This window comes from Mobula birostris, chromosome 10, assembly GCF_030028105.1.
Source record: "Mobula birostris isolate sMobBir1 chromosome 10, sMobBir1.hap1, whole genome shotgun sequence".
Classification (NCBI taxonomy): domain Eukaryota; kingdom Metazoa; phylum Chordata; class Chondrichthyes; order Myliobatiformes; family Myliobatidae; genus Mobula; species Mobula birostris.
In genome coordinates, this window is record NC_092379.1 from 10,411,308 (window position 1) to 10,429,425 (window position 18,118).

Below are 18,118 nucleotides of genomic sequence, written 5' to 3' on the forward strand. Positions count from 1 at the left end.
CTGGTGGTAGACCTGAGGAGAGCTAAGGTACCGGTGACCCCTGTTTCCATCCAGGGGGTCAGTGTAGACATGGTGGAGGATTACAAATACCTGGGGATATGAATTGACAATAAACTGGACTGGTCAAAGAACACTGAGGCTGTCTACAAGAAGGGTCAGAGCCATCTCTATTTCCTGAGGAGACTGAGGTCCTTTAACATCTGCCGGACGATGCTGAGGATGTCCTACGAGTCTGTGTGGCCAGTGCTATCATGTTTGCTGTTGTGTGCTGGGGCAGCAGGCTGAGAGTAGCAGACACCAACAGAATCAACAATCTCATTCGTAAGGCCGGTGATGTTGTGGGGATGGAACTGGACTCTCTGACGGTGGTGTCTGAAAAGAGAATGCTGTCCAAGTTGCATGCCACCTTGGACAATGTCTCCCATCCACTACATAATGTACTGGGTGGGCACAGGAGTACATTCAGCCAGAGACTCATTCCACCGAGATGCAACACAGAGCGTCATAGGAAGTCATTCCTGCCTGTGGCTATCAAACTTTACAACTCCTCCCTTGGAGGGTCAGACACCCTGAGCCACCCTGGACTTATTTCCTGGCATAATTTACATATTACTATTTAATTATTTATAGTTTTATTACTATTTAATTATTTATAGTGCAACTGTAATGAAAACCAATTTCCCCGGGGATCAATAAAGTATGACTATGACTATGACTATTCCGTTCACCCCTTGACGTCTCAGTCTGTGTTTCTTTTTTTAAAACATACTCAATTGGCGGCGCTTTGGATCTCTCCATCTCGTTAGGATCCTATTTGACTCTAGTTACAGTCTCTCCTACTTGGTCTTGCTTGTCCCATCTCTCCCACCCCGAAACAGCAAGAATCAGGGTGCCTCTCAGCCAAAATTTTCTGCTTTTTATTTTCTCTACTTGTGGTCTTTCCTGTCCCATCTCCCCTACTCCTAAGAAGCAGGATCAGGGTGGGGCAAAGTAGATCTTGCAGCAAAAATTTCCTAGCCCCCCCCCCAGCTAGCCAATTTAGTTCGATCCCACTTATTAGGGATCCTGCCGACTACGCCAATCTGTCAAAGAAAAGCTACTCTAGAGACCAGACTTCAATTGGTGATACCTTTATTCAGTATGATATCATTGAGAGCCTGCAGAAAGGTGCAGGGCTCTCAGTTACAGAGCAATCTTTGCACATACTTATATTGAGGGGTTATATGGGAGGCAGGGTTCAAGGGTCACCACAACATTGTGGGGTGAAGGGTCTGTACTGTGCTGTACTATTCTATGTAATCTATGTAACAGGCATACACTGGCATGCAAGTGAATTTGTTACACAAGCAGATATACATAACCAGGAACAAGTACATACATAGTACAAAATATTTTTAATCCTTGGACAGACAAGTGACTAAATTATATGAGTGCATGTTCCTCTTTTCGGCCATCAGCACTCAGTGCTGCATTCTGATTATGAAAGACCGTGTACCGTAAGTCTAAGCTTAGGATATTGGGTTACAAAGTTCAAATAGGAAAATGCAAGTTAGCTAGTTAGTTCATTAACCCTTCTGCTGACCCTTCTTCCCCACCCTGTCACGACAGTTTGACCCCGCTGGCACGGAGATCAACTCTCGGCACATCATTCGATCCCCCCAGATCCTTACCCCGATCGTCTAGGATCTTGAGGACCAGAGCTGCCAGGTCCTACAGCACCAGCCCGCACTGGCTGTCGATCGACAACCACACGGACGTACGAGCATCCATGTGCTCTGAAACACCGCTCTCCCCTCTCCAGCCACCCAGGCACAGGACGGACCCTGGATCTTCTGTGATACTGCTTATGGCGGCCCACCATGATTGCAGACCTCCATCAGTTCCATGCTACTTGCACTCAAGATGCCCATTCCAATTCCCCCAACCAGCGGCCGTCTCTGGGCTCCCGCTGGTCCCTTTGTGCCTGTAGTCCCACATCTCCACAAAATTCATCACGGGGCTTCCCACTTCCCAGTGGGGCCACGGCAATCGTGAAATTAGTGGGTCGTTTCTCCAAAGCAGCTCACTTTATGTTCTCTCAGCTTCTGTCAGCTGCTGAGACCGGGGAGGAGGCAGTGGGCTTTGTTCTCTGACAGGCAGTCCGCCTCCCCTGCTTCCCCCAGGACGCGGGGGCTCACAATTTCCCTCCCACTTCAGGCGAGCATTCTGCTCCCTCCTCCGCACCTCTGGCTATCATCCGCAGACCGGTGGGCAGTCAGAAAGGGCTAATCGGCAAGCGGAGATGCTTCACCGCCTGTAACCCTTCCACATGGAGGGAGTATCGGACTGTCCCACAATCTACACACCTCCTCTGCCACTGAGATGTCACTCTTTGATCTGCTTCATGGCTACCAACCCCCATGGTTCCCCATGGAGAGGCAACAGACAATAGGCAATAGGTGCAGGAGTAGGCCATTCAGTCCTTCGAGCCAGCACCACCATTCACTGTGATCATGGCTGATCATCCACAATCAGTACCCTTTTCCCGCCTCCTCCCCATATCCCTTCACTCCGCTGTCTTTAAGAGTTCTGTCTAACTCTTTTTTGAAAGTATTCAGAGAACTGGCCTCCGCTGCCTTCTGAGGCAGAGCATTCCACAGATCCACAACATTCTGTGTGAAAATGTTTTTGCTCAACTCCATTCTAAATTGTCTACCCCTTATTCTTAAACTGTGGCCTCTGGTTCTGGACTCCCCCAACATCGGGAACATGCTTCCTGCCTCCAGCTTGTCCAATCCCCCAATAATCTTATATGTTTCAATCAGATCCCCTCTCATCCTTCTAAATTCCAGAATATACAACCCCATTCGCTCCAATCTTTCAATGTATGACAGTCCCACCATCCCAGGAATTAACCTTGTAAACCTTCGCTGCACTCCCTCAATAGCTAGGCCAATGGTAGAGGTCCCATTTGCCAGGTCCCAAGTTTGCAAATGTCAGAATGCTTGGAAGTGGACTGTCCCAGCTGCCAACTGTGCCTATTGCCACCAGGCTAACCAATGATGGTGCCCAGCCAGACAACTCTGGCCTGGGTATCCTGTTCACCTGTCCTTCCCAGATCTGCCCTTGCGCACCAACTCCCACAAGCTCTTGCCCCAGTGTCCCATTTAAGATTATCTATCACCTCAATCTAGCCGCTTACCATCTGCAGCTGCCACCGTCCCTCAGGTCCACACCTACCTTAAGCCTGTTGTCAACCCATCTGAACTGGCACCTCCAGAACCAAGGGTGGGGGAAGGTGGCCCAATGTACGGTGTCCGCCTGTTAATGGACTCACTTCGTCATGGACGGGTTGTGAAGTACCTGGTCCTCTGGGAAAGGCTTCTCATGGAGGAGAGATCTTGGGTGCTGTCCGATAACATCTTGGATCCATTGCTTGTCGAGGAGTTGCATTGGACTCACCTGTATTATTCTGGACTGTGTGTGGGGGGGGGGGGTCCCGTCAGCCCTGCATGTGCAGGGTCCCTGCAGTCTCCATCCTGCTAACTGCAGCAAGCTGCCACTCGTTTCCAACTCATCTGCAGCCTATTTAAACCCACCTCTCATCCACATTCCTTGTTCATTCATATGGACCAGCCAGTTCCTAGTCTTCAGTTACCTTGTTGTGTTGAATATCTGTACTCTCTCATTTGAGAGTAGGGGAGATTCAAACAAGAGGACATGAGTTGAGAGTTAAAGGGCAAAAGTTTAGGGGTAACAAGAGGGGGAACTTCTTTGCTCAGAGAGTGGTAGCTGTGTGGAACGAGCTTCCAGCAGAAGTGGTTGAGGCAGGTTCGATGTTGTCATTTAAAGTTAAATTGGATGGATATATGGACAGGAAAGGAATGGAGGGTTATGGGCTGAGTGCAGGTCAGTGGGACTAGGTGAGAGTAAGAGTTCAGCACGGACCAGAAGGGCCGAGATGGCCTGTTTCCGTGCTGTAATTGTTATATGGTTTATAATACCCGTCACAGCCTGTTATTTTCCAGTTTATTATTGAAGTTATCATTCACTGGTAAATTGTCTGCACTGCTCTGTGTTTGGGTCAGGAGTTGGCTAATCTCCAGTGTCAACTGCTCCCTTTTTCTACTGAGGTATGGACATCAGCTGGTTCTGGACGTCGGGCTTGATCTCAATATTCCACTTCAATTTATTTTAAATCGCTTACCTACTTGTTTGTAAATATATAAGACCATCTGACATAGGAGCAGAATCAGGCCATTCAGCCCATCGAGTCTGCTCTGCCATTCCATCATGGCTAATCCCGGATCCTACTCAACCCCGTACACGTGCCTTCTCACCATATCCTTTGATGCCCTAACCATTCCTGAGCACATGCACGTCTTTCGGCACAACTTTGGTCTGTCAGTACCTGCGCACTCACCGATATACAAGGGAGCAACAGACACAGTATGTGACCCCAACAGACTCACAGGTGAACTGTCACCTTGCCTGGAAGGACTGTTTGGAGCCTTGAATGGGAGTGAGGGAGGAGGTGTAGGGGCAGGTGTAGCACTTGTTCTGCTTGCAAGGATAAGTGCCAGAAGGGAGATCAGTGGGGAGGGACGAAATGACATGGGATTCTGGACTATACCTTCTTCTACCCTGCCACATGTAAAACTTCCATCCCCTTCCCTCAGTTCCTCCGTCTCTGCCACATCTGCTCTCAGGATGAGGCTTTTCATTCCAGAATGAAGGAGATATCTTCCTTTTCCAAAGAAAGGGTCTTCCTTTCCTCCACCATCAAAACTGCCCTCACCCACATCTCTTCCATTTCACACACATCTGCTCTCAACCCTTCCTCCCATCGCCACACCAGGAGTAGGGTTCCTCTTGTCCTCACCTACCACTCCACCAGCCTCCACGTCCAGCACGATTCTCCATAACTTCTATCATCTCCAACTGATATCCACCAAGCGCATCTTTCCCTTCCCCACCAACTTTCCGCGAGTTCGTTCCCTGCGCGACTCCCTTGTCCACTCACCCCTCCCCACTGACCTCCCTCCTGGCACTTATCCTTGCAAGCGGAACAAGTGCCACACCTGCCCCAACATTTTGTGTGTGTTGCCTTGGATTCCCAGCATCTGCAGATTTTCAAAGTTGCTGGTGAACGCAGCAGGCCAGGCAGCATCTCTAGGAAGAGGTACAGTCGACGTTTCAGGCCGAGACCCTTCGTCAGGACTAACTGAAATCAGAACTAGTAAGAGATTTGAAAGTGGGAGGGGGAGGGGGGAGATCCGAAATGATAGGAGAAGACAGGAGGGAGAGGGATGGAGCCAAGAGCTGGACAGGTGATTGGCAAAAGGGATATGAGAGGATCATGGGACAGGAGGCCGAGGGAGAAGGAAAAGGGGGAAGGGGGGAAACCCAGAGGATGGGCAAGGGGTATAGTGAGAGGGAGAAAAAGGAGAGAGAGAAAAAGAATGTGTGTATATAAATAAATAACGGATGGGGTACGAGGGGGAGGTGGGACATTAGCGGAAGTTTGAGAAGTCGATGTTCATGCCATCAGGTTGGAGGGTACCCAGACGGAATATAAGGTGTTGTTCCTCCAACCTGAGTGTGGCTTCATCTTTACAGTAGAGGAGGCCGTGGATAGACATGTCAGAATGGGAATGGGACGTGGAATTAAAATGTGTGGCCACTGGGAGATCCTGCTTTCTCTGGCAGACAGAGCGTAGGTGTTCAGCAAAGTGGTCTCCCAGTCTGCGTCGGGTCTCGCCAAGATATAGAAGGCCACATCCGGACTTCTATGTTCCAAACCTATTCTGGTATCTGTCCCCCACTTTTCCTTCGCTACATCGACGACTGCATTGGCGCTGCTTCCTGCACACATGCCGAGCTCGTTGACTTCCTTAACTTTGCCTGCAACTTCTACCCTGCCCTCAAGTTTACCTGGTCCATTTCCCACACCTCCCTCCCCTTTCTAGATCTTTCTGTCTCTATCTCTGGAGACAGCTTACCTAATGATGTCTACTATAAGCCTACTGACTCTCACAGCTATCTGGACTATTCCTCTTCTCACCGTCTCTTGCAAAAATGCCATCCCCTTCTCGCAATTCCTCCGTCTCCGCCGTATCTGCTCTCAGGATGAGGCTTTTCATTCCAGGACGAGGGAGATGTCCTCCTTTTTTAAAGAAAGGGGCTTCCCTTCCTCCACCATCAACTCTGCTCTCAAACGCATCTCCCCCATTTCACGCACCTCTGCTCTCACTCCATCCTCCTGCCACCCGACTAGGAATAGGGTTCCCCTGGTCCTCACCTACCACTCCACCAGCCTCCGGGTCCAACATATTATTCTCCATAACTTCCGCCACCTCCAATGGGATCCCACCACTAAGCACATCTTTCCCTCCCCCTGATCTCTGCTTTCCGCAGGGATCACTCCCTAGTCCATTCGTTCCCCCCCATCCCTCCTCACCAATCTCCCTCCTGGCACTTATCCTTGTAAGCGGAACAAGTGCTACACATGCCCTTACACTTCCTCCCTCACCACCATTCAGGGCCCCAGACAGTCCTTCCAGGTGAGGCGACACTTCACCTGTGAGTCGGCTGGGGTGATATACTGCGTCCGGTGCTCCCAATGCAGCCTTCTATACATTGGCGAGACCCGTTGCAGACTGGGAGATCATTTCGCGGAACACCTACGCTCCGTCCGCCACAGAAAGTTGGATCTCCCAGTGGCCACACATTTTCATTCCACATCCTATTCCCATTCTGACATGCCTATCCACAGCCTCCTCTACTGTAAAGACGAAGCCACACTTAGATTGGAGGAACAACACCTTATATTCTGTCTGCGTAGCCTCCAACCTGATGGCATGAACATTGACTTCTCAAACTTCTGCTAATGCCCCACCTCCCCCTCGTACCCCATCCGTTATTTATTTATATACACACATTCTTTTTCTCTCTCTCCTTTTTCTCCCTCTGACTATACCCCTTGCCCATCCTCTGGGGTTCCCCCCTCCCCCTTTTCTTTCTCCCCGGACCTCCTGTCCCATGATCCTCTCATATCCCTTTTGCCAATCACCTGTCCAGCTCTTGGCTCCATCCCTTCCCCTCCTGTCTTCTCCTATCATTTTGGATCTCCCCCTCCCCCTCCCACTTTCAAATCTCTTACTAACTCTTCCTTCAGTTAGCCCTGACGAAGGGTCTCGGCCTGAAACGTTGACTGTACCTCTTCCTAGAGATGCTGCCTGGCCTGCTGCGTTCACCAGCAACTTTGATGTGCGTTGCTTGAATATCCAGCATCTGCAGAAATCCTGTTGTTGTCGTACCTGCAGATTTTCCCCTGTTTGTGACTGGCCAATCAGAGCCAGGCAACAAATATGTCCGGTCTGAATTTTAATAGTGCCTGTACTCAATAACAGGACTTCTGGGATCTTCCACAAAACAAACACGTGTCTGCAACCAGAGCCTGGACAAATCCGGCCTGGTGCTGTGTGCAGCCAAAACACGGGATAGGGAAAGCGTGTTGTATTTGTGCAGTCGAAGTTTACCGAGTTTGTTTCCCTGTCCTTCAGTCTCCAAATGTTGCCACTCTGTCATTCGTTGCCACACCCCTGTTCCTCATCATTTGCTCCGACCCCCACCACTGCCCATAGCCCCAAACCCTGACCCCTGCCGACCCATCTCTGGTTTCTTGTTCAGCTACATTGAACACCCAGCTAATGGTTCCCCACCCTCCTCCCTGAGTTCAGAGGACGGTGGTGCATTCTAACAACCCGGCTGTGTGAGACACAGCCCTTCAGAAGCAGTGAGGATGACCCACGACATTGAAATGAGCCTGGAATACGGAGGTTAACAACCAACAGCATTCTCCCTCAGTGCAGAGATTGAAGGGACAAAGAACACGGGAGACATAACTGCAGTGAGCTCATTCTTCTTCAGCCTGCAGAAAGTCATGCAGGGAATTCCAGGGAAACCTCCTCAAACACAGTGCAGTGACCGTTTGGAACCCATGACCACAGGGAGAGTGAGAGGTGAACAGCAGGGATGGAGTTAAAGGGCCGTCGTGGAACAGAAACACTGTCAGACCAGCTGGGCTGAATTGACTCCCCACTGTACACTGTGTATTCTGTAGATTCACTGAGCACCTGAGACAGGGTTTAAAATACAATTTAATTATTAGTCACAGATGCAGAATATGAAACTCCAGTCCCATTACAGGTGAACATCAGCAGCAATAATTGCAGAGTTCGACACCCAACTGTCCCATTTCAACTTGCCTCTGGATTCAGCAACTGTGACGGTGAAACATCCAGCAGGCAGCTTATTGAAACTTTTCCCCCAGTGTGAACTCAAGTCGTGTTCCTAGGATTGAATGGATGAGTGAATCCCTTCCCACACACCAGACGGGTGAATGTTCTCTCAACCCATGTGAATTCGCTGGTGTCTCATCAGGTTGGATGACAGAGTGAATCCCTTCCCACACTCAGGGCAGACGTACGGCCTCTCCCCGGTGTGAACTCGCTGATGTACCTTCAGTTGAAATGACTGAGTGAATCCCTTCCCACACACCGAGCAGGTGAACGGTCTCTCTCCAGTGTGAACTCGCTGATGTGTTAACAGGTGAGATGATCGAGTGAATCCCTTCCCACATTCTAAGCAGGTGAATGGCCTCTCCCCAGTGTGAATTGACTGGTGGGCCAGCAGGTCAAAGGACCGAGTGAATCCCTTCCCACAGAATAAGCAGGTGAATGGCATCTCCCCAGTGTGAACTGACTGATGTGCTAGTAGATCAGACGATTGTGTAAATCCCTTCCCACAGTCTGAGCAGGTGAATGGCCTCTCCCCGGTGTGAACTGACTGGTGCTTCTGCAGGCTGGATGACTGAGTGAATCCCTTCCCACATTCAGAGCAGGTGAACGGCCTCTCCCCAGTGTGAACTCGCCGATGTACCTTCAGTTGAGATGACAGAGTAAATCTCTTCCCACAGTCTGAGCAAGCGAATGGCCTCTCCCCAGTGTGAACAGACAGGTGTGTCTGTAGTTGGGATGACTGAGTGAATCCCCTCCCACACATGGAACAGGTGAACGGCCTCTCTCCTGTGTGAACTCGCTGGTGTGTCTGTAGGCTAGATGACTGAGTGAATCCCTTCCCACATTCAGAGCAGGTGTATGGCCTCTCCCCGGTGTGAACTCGCTGGTGTACCTTCAGCTGAAACGACTGAGTGAATCCCTTCCCACAATCAAAGCAGGTGAACGGCATCTCCCCGGTGTGAATTGACCGGTGTGCCAGCAGATCAGATGACTTTGTGAATCCCTTCCCGCAGTCTGAGCAGGTGAATGGCCTCTCCCCAGTGTGAACTGACAGGTGCTTCTGTAGGTTGGACGACTGAGAGAATCCCCTCCCACATTCAGAGCAAGTGTACGGCCTCTCCCCAGTGTGAACCCTCTGATGTACCTTCAGCTGAGATGACTGAGTGAATCCCCTCCCACAGTCTGAGCAGGCGAATGGCATCACCCCAGTGTGAACCGCCTGGTGTGCCAGGAGGTCAGATGACCGAATAAAACCCTTCCCACAGTCTGAGCAGGTGAACGGCATCTTCCCAGTGTGAACCGACTGCTGTGTCTGTAGCTGGGATGACCGAGTGGAATTCTGTCAGCACACGGAACAGTTGCACAGTCTCCCTCCCTTGTAAATTCCCGGTGTGTCTGTGGGTGGGTTTAGTGAGTGAATCCCTTCCCACACTGAGAGCAGGGAAATGTTATCTTCTTGCTATCAGTTTTCTGATGATTCAAGTCAGATGTCAGATGGTGAATTCCTCAGTTGAAGAACTGATCTCTGGTGAACAAATGCTGATGTGTTCTCAACACCCCAGTTCCAGTGGAGTTAAAACAGAAAACCTCACTTCATTTCAGATATGAAGCACGTTTCCATTTGGGATGAGATTCATCTTCATCTTCAAGGATTGACAACAGGAATATTGTTGTTGTGCTTGACATTCCCGTATAGAAGTGACTTGCCGTTTCTAACCTTTAAAAAGATTTAGAAAAGACATCAATGGGTGAAAGACAGCATTTCAGATGAATTACTTTTAGTGTCTTTGGCAAGCTCTGACATCACACTGTTGCCGCAAAGTTTAACACAAGTTGGAGGAACAGCTCACCTTCTCACTGGATCAGGCATTCTGACTGACCAGCAAATTCTCTGACAGCTTTGATCTGTATCAGAGTGGGCAGTTTCTACCTGTCACCAATCTGTGACTTGGCTCGGTTTCCCTCTCCCCATTGCTATTATTTCAATTTCTGGGCATGCCTCACAGCGCAACAAAGACCACATGACACTACATCATAAACACGAGGAAATCTGCAGATGCTGGAATTTCAAGCAACAAACACACGCAGACTTGGAGATCGTTTAGCATTAGCATCTTCCAGTGGCCACAAATTTTAATTCTACGTCCCATTCCCATTCTGATATGTCTATCCACGGCCTCTACTGTAAAGATGAAGCCACACTCAGGTTGGAGGAACAACACCTTATATTCCGTCTGGGTAGCCTCCAACCTGATGGCATGAACATCGACTTCTCTAACTTCCGCTAGGCCCCACCTCCCCCTCGTACCCCATCCGTTATTTATTTATATACACACATTCTTTCTCTCTCTCCTTTTTCTCCCTCTGTCCCTCTGACTGTACCCCTTGCCCATCCTCTGGGTTTCCCCCCTCCCTCTTTCTTTCTCCCTAGGCCTCCTGTTCCATGATCCTCTCATATCCCTTTTGCCAATCAGCTGTCCAGCTCTTGGCTCCATCCCTCCCCCTCCTGTCTTCTCCTATCATTTTGGATCTCTCCCTCCCCCTCCCACATTCAAATCTCTTACTAGCTCTTCCTTCAGTTAGTCCTGACGAAGGGTCTCGGCCCGAAACGTCGACTGTACCTCTTCCTAGAGATGCTGCCTGGCCTGCTGCGTTCATCAGCAACTTTGATGTGTGTTGCTTGATACTACATCAGTTCAGAAACGTTATTAGCTTGTGGTTACTGTCTGCATGATGTTATTTTCCCCTTGAACATTGGGTGTTCAACGGTCTTCTTTATATATACAGGGTTTGTTTTTGGGTTTCTTTGTTCTGTGGCTGCCTGTTAGGAGACGAATCTCGAGATTGTATAACGTATACAAACTTTGATAATAAATGTACTTTGTACTTTGAACTTGATCTTGGAGGCTTTCTAATTACTCTGACTGCCCCCCCCCCAGATGATTGATGGGTTGAACTCATCGAAGGCAGTACCAATGAATATGAAGGGGAGGGCATTAGTCTTTGTCATTGGACATTGTTAATATGTGGCACTTTGTGATATGACCATAACACAGGAGCAGAATTAGGCCAACTGGCCCATCGAGTCTGCTCCGCCATTCAATCATGGCTGATCCTTTTTCCTATCTCCTCCTCAATCCCAGTTCCCGGCCTTCTCCCTGTAACCTGTGATGCCATGTCCAATCAAGGACCTATCAATCTCTGCCTTAAATACACCCAGTGATTTGGCCTCCGCAGCTGCCCGTGGCAACAAATTCACCAGCCTTTGGTTAAAGAAATTTCTCCGCATCTCTGTTTTGAAAGGGCGCCCTGAGGCTGTGCCCTCTTGTCCTAGACTCCCCCACCATGGGAAACATCCTTTCCACATCTACTCTGTCTAGGCCTTTCAACATTCGAAAGGTTTCAATGAGATCTCCCCTCATCCTTCTGAATTCCAGTGAGTACAAACCCAGAGCCATCAAACGTTCCTTGTATGATAACCCTTTCATTCCTGGAGTCATCTTTGTAAACCTTCCCGGGACCCTCTCCAATGCCAGCGCATCTTTTCTAAGATGAGGGGCTCAAAACTGTTCACAATACTCAAGGTGAGGCCTCACCAGCCTTATAAAGCCTCAGCATCACATCCCTGCTCTTGTACTTTAGACCAGCGATCCCCAACCACCGGGCCGCAAAGCATGCGCTACCGGGCCGCGAGGAAACAGTATGATTTGGCGATATGAGTCAGCTGCACCTTTCCTCATTCCCTGTCACCCACTGTTGAGCCATTACGCATGCGAGGTCATTACCCGCGCGTCATCCATGTCAGCACGGGAAGGAGATCAACTCCTCGAGCTTGCAAATGACGGCGGGCTGAAAAGTATGTTTGACATAACATCTCTGCCGGCATTCTGGATCAAAGTCAAGGCTAAATATCCTGAGACAGCCACGAAAGCACTGAAAACGTTGCTTCCATTTCCAACATATCTCTGCAATGAATTCAACGAAAACTAAATTGCAGAATAGACTGGACATAAGGAACCTCCTTCGAGTATCGCTGTCTCCCAGCAACCCCTCGATGGGACCGTCTTGTTGCGGGGAAACAAGCCCAGGGCTCCCACTGATTCAGCGATATCGGTGTGTTGCAATGATTTTATATGTTCATATGGGGAAAATATGTGCTGTGTGTTTAATATCCAAATGTTACTTAAAATGTTATGATGCTATTGACTCACTTATATAACCATATAACAATTACAGCACGGAAACAGGCCATCTCCACCCTTCTAGTCCGTGCTGAACGCTACTCTCACCTAGTCCCACCGACCTGCACTCAGCCCATAACCTTCCATTCCTTTCCTGCCCATATACCTATCCAATTTTTCTTTAAATGATAATATCGAACCTGCCTCTACCACTTCTACTGGAAGTTCGTTCAACACTTACTTCAAGCTCCCCTGTCCTCCCCTGATAATTGACTTCTCACTATATTCATGCGAGGAAAATATGTGCTGTGTGTTTAATAATAAATTTGTTAGATAAACCCTTTTAGAAACGAAACTGAGTGTATTAGCCACTTATCATCTATATTCCGGTCGTGATTAACACCCCTTCGGAACAGAATCGCCAAAAATGATTTGTAGAAAAAAAATCGGCACGTACACGCATGCGCACTGGTGCCCGCGCAAGGCTTCATGGTCATGGTAGTCTTTCTTTGGGTACACCCAACATATTTGACTGCTGCTCTTGTCCGTTGGCAACCCTACCACCCCCCGCCCCCCGCCCGCCACCCGGTCGGCCGGTCCGCAAGAATGTTGTCAATAATAAACTGGTCCGCAGTGCAAAAAAGGTTGGGGACCCCTGCTCTAGACCTCTCGAAATGAATGCTAACATGGCATTTGCCTTCCTCACCACCGACTCTACCTATGAAAGCTATAAGTCACCTGTTACCCAGGACAAAGGAGATGGATATCATTATGTTCCCAGAGCCAAGGGGACAAGATATGTGCTCACACATAGAAAGGTTCACAACAAGTGGAGGCCAGTCTAAAGAATTAAAGCTGAAACAAGGATTTTGTTTTTCTCCCCCAGAACACAAACTGACATTTTAATTCGCCGGAAGGTATTCTCATCATACAGGACTAACTCGGAATTATATTTTTGTTCCCAGTTCTCGGATTTAGATAGCAGTGTCTGAGAGAATGCTCCCGCCCCCAGTCCCTCCGCCCTGTGGTCTGGTGAGGAAAGAACACAAAATAATCTGCAGATGCTGGGATTAAAGCAACACTCACAACACGCTGGAGAAAATCAGCAGGTCGGGCAGCATCAGTCAGAAATGATGAGTTGACGTTTTGGGCCGGAACGCTTCGTCAGGACTGAAGAATGAAAAATGGGGAAGGATTTGAAGAATGCTTGTAGCTTCAGTTGAAAAACCAGTAATTTGAAAGACAAAGGGGTGGGGGAGGGGAAGCAGGGACGTCATAGGCAGGAAAACAATGGGTAGTAGAAGAAGGAGGCGGAACCATGAGGGAGGTGATAGGCAGCTGGGGGAGGGGGCAGAGTGACATAGGGAGGGGGAGGGAATTACCGGAAGCTGGAGAATTCTATGTTCATACCAAGGGGCTGGAGACTACCTAGACGGTATATGAGGTGTTGCTCCTCCAACCTGAGTTTAGCCTCATCATGGCAGTAGAGGAGGCCATGTATGGACATATCTGAATGGGAGTGGGAAGCAGAGTTGAAGTGGGTGGCTACCGGGAGATCCTGTCTGTTGTGGCGGATGGAGCGGAGGTGCTCGATGAAGCGGTCCCCCAATCTGTGTCGGGTTTCACCGATGTAGAGGAGGCCGCACCGGGAGCACCGGATGCAATAGATGCCCCCAACAGACTCACAAGTGAAGTGTTGCCTCACCTGGAAGGATTGTTTGGGGCCCTGAATGGCGGCAAGAAAGTCGACTCATCGTTTCTGACTGATGCTGCCCAACCTGCTGAGTTCCTCCAGCATACTGAAAGTGTAGCTTTGACCCCAGCATCTGCAGATTATTTTGTGTTGAGGAAAGAGTCGCCCATGGCTGCGTTTCTACCCTGAACCAGGCACCCGTCTACCCGTGCGCGCCGCTGAAATATGCGCAAGCCCCCTGGGGTGATCAGCAGAAAGCTCCCCCCCCCGGGCCGGGTCGTGGGGCTAACAGGGAGGGGAAGGGCCGGGCGGCCGCTCCTACCTGCCGGCGTCCCGCCGAACCTCCGGACCGGAGCCCTTTGTCCTCGGCGCGCATGCGCGTTTGGCGGTCACCGGGAACCGCAATCCCCGGCGCACGCGCAGTGGGTCGCCGATGGCCAACTCTGCATCTGCAGGTTTTTTGCGGAGAATTCTGCAGTTACCTTAACGCGGCAAGCACCCGCAGACAATATACTCCATATCCACAGGCAAAAGTCTACCCTCTCACGAAAGAAGACATTAAACACACACACACACAAATGCAAACAACAGGAATTCTTCAGATGCTGGAAATTCAAACAACACGCATCAAAATAATCCGCAGATCATGGCAATGTAGAGTAACACACGCAAACTGCTGGAGGAACTCAGTAGGTCGGGCAGCTTCCCTGCAGAGGGAATAGACAGCCGAGGCTTTGGGCCGAACCCCATTCACCAGACACCAGCACAGTTAGAGGGTCTCGGCTCAAAACGTCAACTGCTTATTCCTCTCCAACGGTGCTGCCCGACCTGCTGAGTTCCCCCCAGCCTTTTGCAGAAATGAAGCAATTTCTCTTTTATACACAGTAGTCTATCAGTTCCCAAATGTTGCTGCCACAATCCTCCTGGTCTGATCCTCGCCACCCACCCCCCCACCACACACACAAAACTTTCTGAAGCCCAAAAGCGCTCCCCCACCCCCAGTCCTGCCGAAGGGTCTCGGCCCGAAACGTCGACTGTACTTCTGAGATCCCCCAGCGTTTTGTGTGTGTTCTTCGGCTTCTGACCCTGCTCCAGAATACATTTACCCACCTTTCCGATCTCATGCTTTAGAGGAGGGTGGCGTGTTGCCAAAATAAAACCGGCTGTGTGAGGCACAGCCGTTTGAAATCAGTGAAAGAGACGCAAATGACCGAGCAGGGAGGGGGTTTAACCACCCCTGCCATTCCTCCTTGGTCCAGAGCCCAGAGGAACGAGGAGTAGTTGGGACAAAACCCCGGGGAAGTCGCCGTCTGCAATCTGCAGGAAGACACAGAGGTAATTCAAGGTAAGCTCTTCACCTCAGAGTGGCGACCGGTTGGAACGAGAGTAAGGGTGGATTTGAAAGGACTGGTGTGTAACAGAAACAAGAGCAGCTGGGCTGAATGGCCTCAGTACTGTACACCGGTGGTGCGGCAGAGACATCGAGTGACTGAGTCACAGGATTTGAAATAGAACTGACTTTTCTTTTATTTGTCCTACATTCACAATATTAAACGCCAGTCTCACTTAAAGCTGGCATCAGCAGAACAAACCCCTCCAATGCTCCGTGACCAGGGTTCAGACCTGGGTGGGACCAGCAGCTTCAGTAACTCAGAAACTGAATTGGGTTTGATATCACCAGCATATGTTGTGAAATTTGCTGTTATAAAGCCATCAGACCATGAGATATAGGAGCAGAATTAGGCCATTTGGCCCATCAAGTCTGATCCAATTTTCCCTCTCAGCCCCAATCTCCTGCCTTCTCCCCGTATCTCTTCATGCCCTGACCAATCAAGAATATATCAACCTCTGCCTTAAATACACATAAAGACTTAACACAGCTGCCAGTTGCCACAAATTCCACAGATTCACCACCCTTTGGCTAAAGAATCTCCTCATTATCTCCATTCTAAAAAGGACATCCCCCTATTCTGAGGCCTGTGTCCTCTGGTCTTTGACTCACCCACCATAGGAAACATCCTCTCCACCACAGCCACTCTATCGAGGCCTTTCACCATTCGATAGGTTTCAATGAGATCGCCCCTCATTCTTCTGAATTCTAGTGCACACAGGCCCAGAGCCATCAAACGCTCTTCACATGACAAGCCATTCAATCCTGCAATCATTTTCATGAACCTCCTTTGAACCCTCTCCAATGTCAGTACCTCCTTTCTAGGATAAGGGGCCCAAAACTGCTCATGAAGCTCCAAGTGAGGCCTCACCAGTGCTTTGTAAAGTCTCAGCACTACATCCTTGCTTTTATAGCCTAGTCCATTGAAATGAAGACTAACATCGCATTTGACTTCCTCACCACAGACTCAACCTGCAAATTAACCTTCAGGGAATCCTGCACAAGGACTCCCGAGTTCTTTTGCATCTCTTTTTTTTTGTATTTTCTCTCCATTTAGAAAATAGTCTACCCTTTATGTAGCAGCAGTACATTGCAATACATAATAATAAAAAGTGTGAATTAATATATAAACTAGTTAAATTAAATGAGTACTGCAAAAAGACATAGCTGGGTCATGTTCATAGGTTCAATGTCCAGTCAGAAATCACATGGCCGTGGGGAAAAGGCTGTTCCTGAATCGTTGAGTGTGTGTCTTCAGGCTCCTGTACCTCCTCCCTGAGGGTAGCGATGAGAAGACGGCGTGTCCTGGGTGATGGGGTACTTAATGATGGACGCTGCCTTTTTGAGGCACCGCTCCTTGAAGATGTCCTGGATGCTATGGAGGCTGGTGCTCCGATGGAGCTGACTGAGTTTACAACTCTCTGCAGCTTCCTTCGATCCTGTGCAGTGCCTCCCACCTCAACACCAGCTGCGAGGCAGCCAGTTAGAATGCCCTCCACGGTACACCTGTGGAAATATAGCCATTGTCATGCCTTCTTGGTAACTGCATTGATATACGTTGGGCCCAGGATAGGTCCCCAGAGATGCTGCCCCCCCAGGAACTTGAAATTGCTCACCCTTTCCACTTCCGATCCCTTGATGAAGACTGCTGTGTGCTCCCTTATCTTACCCTTCCTGAAGTCCCACAATCAATTCTTTGGTCTTACTGACACCGGGTACAAGGTTGTTGTCAACCAGTTGATCTATCTCACTCCTGTACGCCTTCTCGTCACCATCTGAAATTCTGCCAACAATTGTTGTGTCATCAGCAAGTTCATAGGTGGCATTTGGGCTGAGCCTAGCCACACAGTCATGGGTGCAGGGAGAGTGGAGCAGAGGGCTGATCACACATCCCTGAGGTATCTGCCTTCAACCACCGTATGGGAACTTGCAACTGGATTCAACCACCGTGATGGTTAACGATTTAAGATGCAGCTCTTCAGGTGGGATAATTTTAATTGCTAAGGTGAGCTCTGACATCACACTGTTACCGTGAGTTGGAGGAACAACTCTCCATCTCCTAACTGGGCAGGGTTAAGGTATCCTGTCTGACCGTCAGATTCTCTGACTATCTTCAAGTCATGTATCAGAATGTGCCATTTCTGCCCGTCATCAATCTGTGACTCTCTCCGTCAGTTCTTCTCTCTCCATGAGTATCACTTCAAGTTCTGGGCATGTCCCACAGACCTGCAAAGAGCACATGGTATTACATGGCTTCTCCTAGAGACTTTCTGATTATTTTATTTTATTTAAAGAATAAGCCCTTCTGGCCCAACGACCCCAATTTAACCCTAACCTAATCACGGGACAATTTATAATCATCAATCTGGGACTTGGCTCAGTTTGTCTCTCTCCGTTAGTATAATTTCAGGTTCTGGGTATGAAATTACATGGCTGTTTCTGGAGATTTTCTAGCTACTTTGATTCTGTCCCCCCCCCACACCCCCAAGTAATTGACAGTGTTGAACTTCTTAATTGCAATACCAATGAATACGAAGAGGAGTTGATCAGACTGCCTTGTTGGAGATAGTTA

The 18,118-nt window shown here is 49.3% G+C and overlaps 1 protein-coding gene across 1 annotated transcript in view; it reads right to left on the reverse strand.

Moving 5' to 3' along the window:
• LOC140204406 (uncharacterized) overlaps nt 1-14,552 on the reverse strand; it is a 102,629-nt gene extending 88,077 nt beyond the window's left edge. The window contains 2 exon segments of the mRNA XM_072271127.1: nt 8,397-9,999; nt 14,479-14,552. Coding sequence (XP_072127228.1) covers nt 8,397-9,567 — 1,171 coding nt within the window. The 5' untranslated portion in view covers nt 9,568-9,999; nt 14,479-14,552.
• Nucleotides 14,553-18,118: the final 3,566 nt, after the last annotated feature.